At 40.2% G+C, this 8,319-nt stretch overlaps 1 protein-coding gene across 1 annotated transcript in view; it reads right to left on the minus strand.

Moving 5' to 3' along the window:
• Positions 1-278: 278 nt before the first annotated feature.
• The window catches only part of KIAA0408 (KIAA0408 ortholog), an 8,144-nt gene continuing 103 nt past the window's right edge, over positions 279-8,319 (minus strand). Inside the window, exons 1-2 of the mRNA XM_006778456.2 lie at positions 7,079-8,319; positions 279-2,091 (exon numbers count right to left, since the gene is read on the minus strand). The exon at positions 7,079-8,319 is cut by the window's right edge and continues 103 nt beyond it. Of these exons, the coding sequence (XP_006778519.1) occupies positions 1,918-2,091; positions 7,079-8,319 (1,415 nt within the window). The 3' untranslated portion in view covers positions 279-1,917. The remainder of the gene's footprint in view (positions 2,092-7,078) is intronic.

Consider the following 8,319-nt stretch of genomic DNA (forward strand, 5'->3'; position numbering starts at 1 on the left):
CTTTAGTAATTATGAGGTGAGGTCAGAAATCTAATTTTGTAAGAGATCTTCAATATTGTGACTTGAACTTAAAGGCCAGAACCACAGATCCACCGCAAACTACCTGGGATACAGCGATGCAGAGGCACAGGTAGGTCGTACAGTCCTTGGGCAGGCTCTCCGAGGTTACACAGCGGCATCTTCCTAACAGGTCCATCAATTTATGCTACCACCTCCCTAGTGTTTTCTCCCTTCTGTGTGAAATGCATATTATATGAATGACATCACCTGTGTCTAGGTTATTTTTCTCTGATAGCCCTCCTAGGGAAAAGGATATTCCTGAAAGAAACAAGAATGAAAGAGTGGATCGATACCATCTGCTCCAACCTCACATTCTAGAAGTTTAACTCCGCTCAACTCCTAGAAACTCCCTTATTGGAAAGTATAAATCTGTCCAACACCATGCAACAGTCTTGAGCCTGTTAAGGCAGTCTGGGATTTGGAAATTATTTACTTGGTGTATTATGAAGTGAATTTCTCTAAATTGCTAGAATATATCATAAGAGAAGGCTCTTTGGATACTTTTGTCATAAGAATTTCTTGACCTTTTTGGTAGTCAAAGAAAAGCTTAAATAGACTTAATATCTAATAATATAGTTGGTTTTATACAGACACAATGGAGAGCAAAATTGCTTCTAAGAGATTCCATGCACCTCAACATTCATATATCTGTCAGTTTCCAATACAGATTTTATGTGTCCACTGTATGCAAGTTGTGGCCAAAAAATGTTTCCACCCCTTATGCTACCCATGGGTGCCAAAGTTTAGTTTAAGGCTTTTTTATGTAGCACACTGTAAGAAATACATTATAATTCAGCCCTCAATAAAACATCATTCCTTATCTTCCTTGTTCACAAAGAAGTAAATTAATATTTTATCTACTAATTTGAGGAAAAAAATAAATGACTTACCTCTAAAGATGAGTGACTCCAAATAAAGTAGCTGAACTAAAGCTTACTACAATTTTAATAAAGGGTAGAATTCAACATAATTTCATTTTTTTATATCCTATTTAAAGGATGTTTGTTATTGAATTTGACAAAATAATTCATTTTTAATTCATGTTGTTTATAAGGCAGTCTCATGATACTAGCTCCGAGGAGCAAGTATATATTTAAAGCCATAATAGGCTACCAAATGGCATATAAAAGCTTTTGTGAATATTTTATGTTTGCTTTAGAAGGCTGATCTGTTAAACCTGTGACAATTTTATTTATTTAAAAGAGTAAAACAGGAGATCAGTGGTATTATCCTTATATGGGTTAAGAAACTATGAGTTGCACATAGAAATCTACCAATGTTAGATATGTGTATAATTCTTATTTTTCAATGTAGTTGGGCCAAGGAAATTGTCAGTTAATATATGTACTTCATATGCTGTAAGTGGATACCTAGGAAAAGGTATACAAAATATAAATAGTACTGTATATTTTCAAAAAAGTTAAATAAACACAAAGAATATATAGGTATACATGTTATAATTTCAAAGTCAACGCTAACACATAAGTTCTCTTATCTAAATACACACTAGGGTACTTCCTATTTCAACACATGCATCTACAAACACACAGCCATGCACATAACCTTGCTTTCTGCCACTTGCAAGAAAGTTGGTATATACAATATAGTACACTGTTTCAACTTAAATCATATTGGAAAATTAATGAGGATGGCATTAAAAAATTTTGATCTAAGAAATCAACATGTAGGAAGATAATTATTCCATAGATTAAAAACACTGAAGACTGATGAGAAGTTAAGATTTAAATTGTCCCAGAAATCTTGAAAGATACCGAAGAGACAGGATTGCCTGTAAACACTAAGAATTATCTGTTTGGCAATTGGGATTTTTGAAATCTAGCAATTCAGGCCAGAGACTTAGACCATCGGTGCTTCAGATCGCAGAGAAATAGCACAGCTTTGGGCAGTTCTCCTCAAGGCGGGGGGCGCGGATGGAGATCTCGACGCCCATCTGGATGGGAGACGGCGATTTGCCGGTCTAGCTGGACGGGAAAATCCTTTCCCATGCGAACATTTCACGGCCATGGATTCCTACAACATCAAAGAAAACATTCACCTCACTATCCCAGCACTAACATTGGGCTTGATATGAATCCCAACAATGGGATTGATGTATTAGCATATTTGTAAGCAAGAAAAAGCATCAAAAACTAATGGTGATGATCTAATATTTGTGATCTTGAATGTTTTAATCAAAGCAATTCACTTAGGATAAGAAATATGACATATAATAATCTCTTCACACTGACAAATCTTAACACAACTGATCTCCTTTTAGATCTAAAGTTCAGTATTTAGAAGTTCATGTTAGGTAACTTTGATATAATGGAACTGCAAATGTTTCTTGGTGGAATTTCATAATGTTTCAGTGTTATTTGAAAACAAGATAATTTATAGAAGAAACTTCATTTTTCTCAAGTAACTGACATTTTTAGAAGCCATAAGCAAAAAGCACACGAACCATCACGTGGTTTACCTGGTGCTTTCTTTCTTCTCCACTAAGAGCCACTGTTACAAGTTCTCAAAAATTTCAAAATTGCTAATAGTTACTATCAATATTGGGCATCATTTGATGACAGTATTTTCCCTTTCCTCCCCTTTCCTTTCTTTCACTTCTTCCTTCTTTGCTTTTTTATTTGAATGGAAGAAAAGCATTCTCAGATCCTTGCAATTAAAAAGAAAATTAAAGCCGAAACCGGTTTGGCTCAGTGGATAGAGCGTCGGCTTGCGGACTGAAGGGTCCCGGGTTCGATTCTGGTCAAGGGCATGTACCTGGGTTGTGGGCACGGCCCCAGTGGGAGATGTGCAGGAGGCAGCTGATCGATGCTTCTCTCTCATCGATGTTTCTAACTTTCTATATCTCTCACTTCCTCTCTGTAAAAAATCAATAAAATATATTTAAAAAAAAAAAGAAAATTAAAAAGCTTATGTGACCCATTTTATAACTTAGGTTGTTAACTGACCTTTTTAACAAAGCCTTTGCTCTTTTATCTGGGATAGGCAGTGAGGATGGCCTCAATTTCTACGACAGTAACCTGCATTTTCTTTTTCTTTCATTGGAATTTATTTTTTTGGAAAGAAGAGGGATCCTAAGGATCCACAGTAGAGGACTCCTCCCAAGCCTCCAATCAATGCAAAAATGGTAAATACTTAGTAATAGTTCTTGTTAGCTAATGAGAATTTGGCTGGTTATTGTATACACTACGGGCCTGTGCCCTCTCACAGTCTGGGAGTCCTCGGGGGAAGTCCTACTTAGCACTGCCCCCAGTAGGAGCGCACTGACCACCAGGGGGCAGCTTCTGCAATGAACATCTGACCCCTGGTGGTCAGTGCGCATCATAGCGACCAGTCGTTCCGCCATCGGGCTGAAACCAGCTCTCCGACATCCCCTGAGGTGTCCCAGATTGCGAGAGGGCGCAGGCCAGGCTAAGGTACCCCACTGGTGCACGATCAGGGCCGGAGAGGGATGTGGGAGGTTGGCCAGCTGGGGAGGGACTGCGGGAGGGCTCCAGGGTGTGTCCGGCCTGTCTCGCTCAGTCCTATAGGCTGGACCCTAGCAGCAAGCTAACAAAGGGGTTGGAGCGTCTGCCCTGGTGGTCAGTGCACGTCGTAATGAGCGGTTGAGTGGCCTTAGCATGTCATTAGCATATTATGCTTTGATTGGCTGAACGGCCGACTGGATGACCGGACACATAGCATATTAGGCTTTTATTATATAGGACTAGAGGTCCAGCACATGAAATCATGTGTGGGTAGGGTCCCTAGGCCTAGCCTGCAATTAGGACTATCTTCCGCCTGCTTGCCAGTCCCCAGTCCCGCCCTGCCGCTGCCACCCACCCAGGTTCTGGGTGGTTCCCTGTTCACCATCTGGCAATCAGAACCTGTGGGCCGGGGGGAGGGACCAAGAGGTCGGCCGTTCCACCAGTTTGCCAGTCCTCAGTCCTTCCCCGCTGCCACCCACCCCAGTTTCCTGTTTGCTATCAGGCAATCGGAGCCTGTGGGTCTGGGAGGGAGGGACCAAGAGGTGGTCAATGCACCTCATAGCAGCTGGTCAAGTGGTCGTTCTGGTCATTATGTCGTTATGGTCGCTGGGCTTTTAATATACAGGATGTTTCCATTTCCCACCTGAAGCTACAGGTCCTTACAGGTATTTATGGGCTCACCTAAAAATGATACAGCCTGGCAAGCATGGCTCAGTGGCTGAGTGTTGACCTATGAACCAGGAGGTAAAGATTCAATTCCTGGTCAGGGCACATGCCTGGGTTGCAGGCTTGATCCCCGGTGTGGGGCCAGGAGAAGGCAGCTGATCAGTGATCCTCTCTCATCATTGATGTTTCTTTTTTTTTAATTTTAAGGAGTCCTGTCCTGGGCCAACTATCCTTGGCCAATAGCAGGCAGCATCGCAGGCAACGCAGGCGACATTAACACCAACCCAGGCAGTCATGTTGAGTGATGTGAGGGCACTCAAGCTGGCCCCAAACAAGACCGAGTGCCATTTTCTTTTTCTTTCAAATGCAGTTCTTTTCCAACATTGCCTATTAACAGCTTCGGTGCAGAGATTTGGGGGCCAGGGAGGTACATGGAAAAAAGAAAGGAAAAAAGTAGCCAATTGCACAAAGCCTTTCCCTGGAAAAGCCCAGGCTCTGGGGTGCTCAGAACAGGTGGCTGCCCTCCCCCTACACTCTGGAGCTCTGGCTTTGCTGGTTGAGGCACAGACGGGGATACATCCCATTCCCCATGTACAAGAGCTGTCTGGGAGAGGGAGAATGGCTGCTTGTATCTCTATCTCTCTTTCTCTCTGTGTATATATATAATAGGCTATATTAGAAAATTCTCTCTATATAAATATAAAACATTGGTATCCAAACACCACAACTAACTAAAGTGCTTGACAGGAGTTGGACATTTCTAAGTATGTAGGTAAAACTAGTCATTCTGAGTGTCCAGGATGAGGGAGAGAGCTGGGGAGGCAAAAACCATGGAGAAAAGGGTGTGCTGGCCAAAGCCAGGGCACAAGGGCACTGTGGTCCCCCAGCGCCTTCTCAGCTTGTATGGTCACTATCATCATTGATGTTTCTATCTCTCTCTCTCCCTCTCCTTCTCCCTTCCTCTCTGAAATCAATAAAAATATATTAAAAAAGAAATTTAAAAAAGAAAGATACATATGTGCACCCCATGTTCATTGTAGAGTTATTTCTAATAGCCAAACTATAGAAGCAACCCAACAGACAAGTAGGTAAAAAGGCTGCGGTACATATACACAATGGAATATTATTCAGCCATAAAAAAGAATGAAATCTTACCATTTGTATGGATAAACCTAGAGTAATCTAAGTGAAATAAGTCAGTTGGTGAAAGAAAAATACCATATTATTTAACTTACATGTGGAATCTAAAGAATAAACTAAATGAACAAACAAAACAGAAACAGACTCATAGATACAAAGAAGAGACTGATGATTGCTGGAGGGGATGGGGTTGGGGAAGTGGGTGAAAAAAGGTGAAGAGATTGAGAAATTCAAATTAATAGTTACAAAACAGTCATGGGGATGTAAAATACAGCATTGGAAAAAAAAGTCAATAACATTGTAATAACTATGTATGGTGCCAGATGGGTACTAGAAATATTAAGGGGAACACTTTGTAAAAGTATATGATTGTCTAACCAGTATGCTGCACACTGGAAACTAATACAAAGTAATACTGAATGTAAACTATAATTGAAAAAAAAATTTTAATGTAAGAAAAAACAAAGATACAAAAACAGGATAATCATTTGTACATTGTGCAAACTTGTACAAGGTCTCCGATAAAATGAATGAAAACTGCTATTTTTGTAGGGTTTGAAAGCCACCTAAAATATACTTTTTCACACAAGAAGGAAGTAACCTGCATAGCTTAGAACTATGCTGCCTACATACTGCATTATGTAAAACAAGAACTTTTAAAGTATTAGCTAATTATAATAACATGTCACCTTGTAAGCTTTTGTAAATTATGCATACAAGGGGACTATTGGATAACTCTTCTTGGTAAATACCAATCTCTTCTTCCACATCTTTTTCACCTATAACTAATGAAGATTATATATACTCTTGCAAACTGTCTGGAACAAAAAAAAGAATACCATTTATTCAAATTCTTTTTTTTGGGGGGGAGAGCAACTTCCATGCTAAGAATTTATACAAATAAGAATGACCTTAACATTTTTTAAGTTATAATGTCATATTTCAATGTACTGCCTGCTAGCTCCACAAATAAGAGAACTTTATAAGATGCTACTTTAAATATGTTTTGCCCATATTCTCATTTAGGAGATTAATCCCATGAGAAAAAACATGAATCAAATGCTCGGAATGACTGAACCATTCATTGTTAATAACTAAAAAGCACAAGCTATTTTAAAAATATTTCCCATATACTTTAAAAGAATGAAATTCTATAAATCAACAAATGCATATTCAGAATACCTTTTCAAAAAACTTAAAACAAACATTTGCACTTCTGGCTGTTCTTAAGCCTATTCTATATATATGAATGGCTAATATGCATGGTCCCCGCCGGAGTTGGACCAGGAGACCAGGAGTTTGATCGCTTGCTATGACCATCAGGGGGTGGCGCGAATCATGGCGGGTGACCAGTGGTGGCAGGGTGCTGAGGGAGGGAGGGAAGGAGGAGGCAGAGAGGCAGGGAACCCGATTGGCCCTGATCGCCAGCCAGGCTAGGGACCCTATCTGTGCATGAATTTCGTGCACCAGGCCTCTAGTTTATTATATTTGTTAGTCCATTTCAGAATTTTAAAAAGTTATAATGTGCTAACCCCAGTTTTGAAACTACATTTTGAAAAGTTCATTTGAGTTACAATTAAGGTTCATAGTTATTAACAAGTGAAGGATCAAAAAGTTAAGATGCCAAAACATATACCTGCATTCTATTTATATGAATGCAAGGGACTGAGCCCTGAGCCATGGCTAAATACGAATGCAATTCTACCAAAGTATGATCATTGCTTTCTCACCTCTGTTATCTTTTTCCAGTCCACTCCTTGCTTCCCTTGTTGTGCCCTACACAGAGCTGTTTTTCCTTGAAGCTCTTGTTCAATTTGGAGCACTTCTAAATGCTGACTTAATGTGGCCCCAACACTGACATCAGAATTACATTTGGTCCAATTATCCTGGCAGCATTTAGAATTTTGCAATACAGGCCCTGTTGATGTCTCATAGGTTTTCAGCAGCTTTTCCACAACACCGTAATTCGACCTAGGATCAGCTGATCTTGGTCGGCCAGACAAATTGCTAGGTCTCCAGTCATGCTCGTGGAGCATATTCCGATAACTACTGGGAGTTATGTGCTCCTGTGTTTGTCTGACTGGGCCCGTTGTGGATTTTTTGGTGGGATTATCAGGCACATTTTCTCTAGGCACGGGCACGTGGGCACTGGTTTTCAGAATACCAGACACATTATCATTTTCTGGTATGTTGCCTATATGAGTAATTAAGGTATCACAGGGCTTAAGATCTTGAGACAATTCTGAGTAGCTTTGGTTTTGCTGGACTGCACGACAATTTCTATCTGTTCTGAACACGGTTCTATTAAATTCATCAGTCTTTGCTGCCAGCGTTTCATTCCTAGTAGTCTTTTCAAAGCCACAACTGAAACTTCTAAGCGGGCCACTGCTCTGTGTCACCAAGGAACTATAGTTATTGCTTACATGAAGGTCAGAGTGAAATTTAGCAGGATGATCTGGGGTCATCTTTTCATATTTTGACTGATTGGGAGTAGAACAGGTTTTCTGAAACCACAAGGTAGAAGGGCTATTTTTTGTGCCTATCACTGTGTCGTAAGACCACATGCCACATCCAACATCTTCACTACACAGAGGCTGGTTATCCATTTTGGCTTCAGATGCCAAAGAAGAAAACATGATACCATCTTTCAAAGTCTTCCCTTCATTTAGACACAGTGTAGGCATCTCATCATGCCTCAGGGGGACATGAGGACTGCAGTTCCTTTCACCTTGACCCTCTTGGACCACCTGGCTATTGTGGCCTAAACTTTCCTTCAAACTTTCATGGGCTTGTTCAGGATACACACTGGGAAAACTTCGAGATGTACTTCTTGGAGGAGGAACTGGTGGAGTTTCATTTCTTTGTATTGGATCAACTGTATCAATTCCACATGTTTTCATAAAATTGCTTTGGAGCATGTCAGTATAACTCAGATTCTTTCTATTTTTCTGTTTTTCTTTTTCTAAACTGA

Source organism: Myotis davidii, unplaced genomic scaffold, assembly GCF_000327345.1.
Source record: "Myotis davidii unplaced genomic scaffold, ASM32734v1 scaffold147, whole genome shotgun sequence".
In the NCBI taxonomy this organism is placed as follows: domain Eukaryota; kingdom Metazoa; phylum Chordata; class Mammalia; order Chiroptera; family Vespertilionidae; genus Myotis; species Myotis davidii.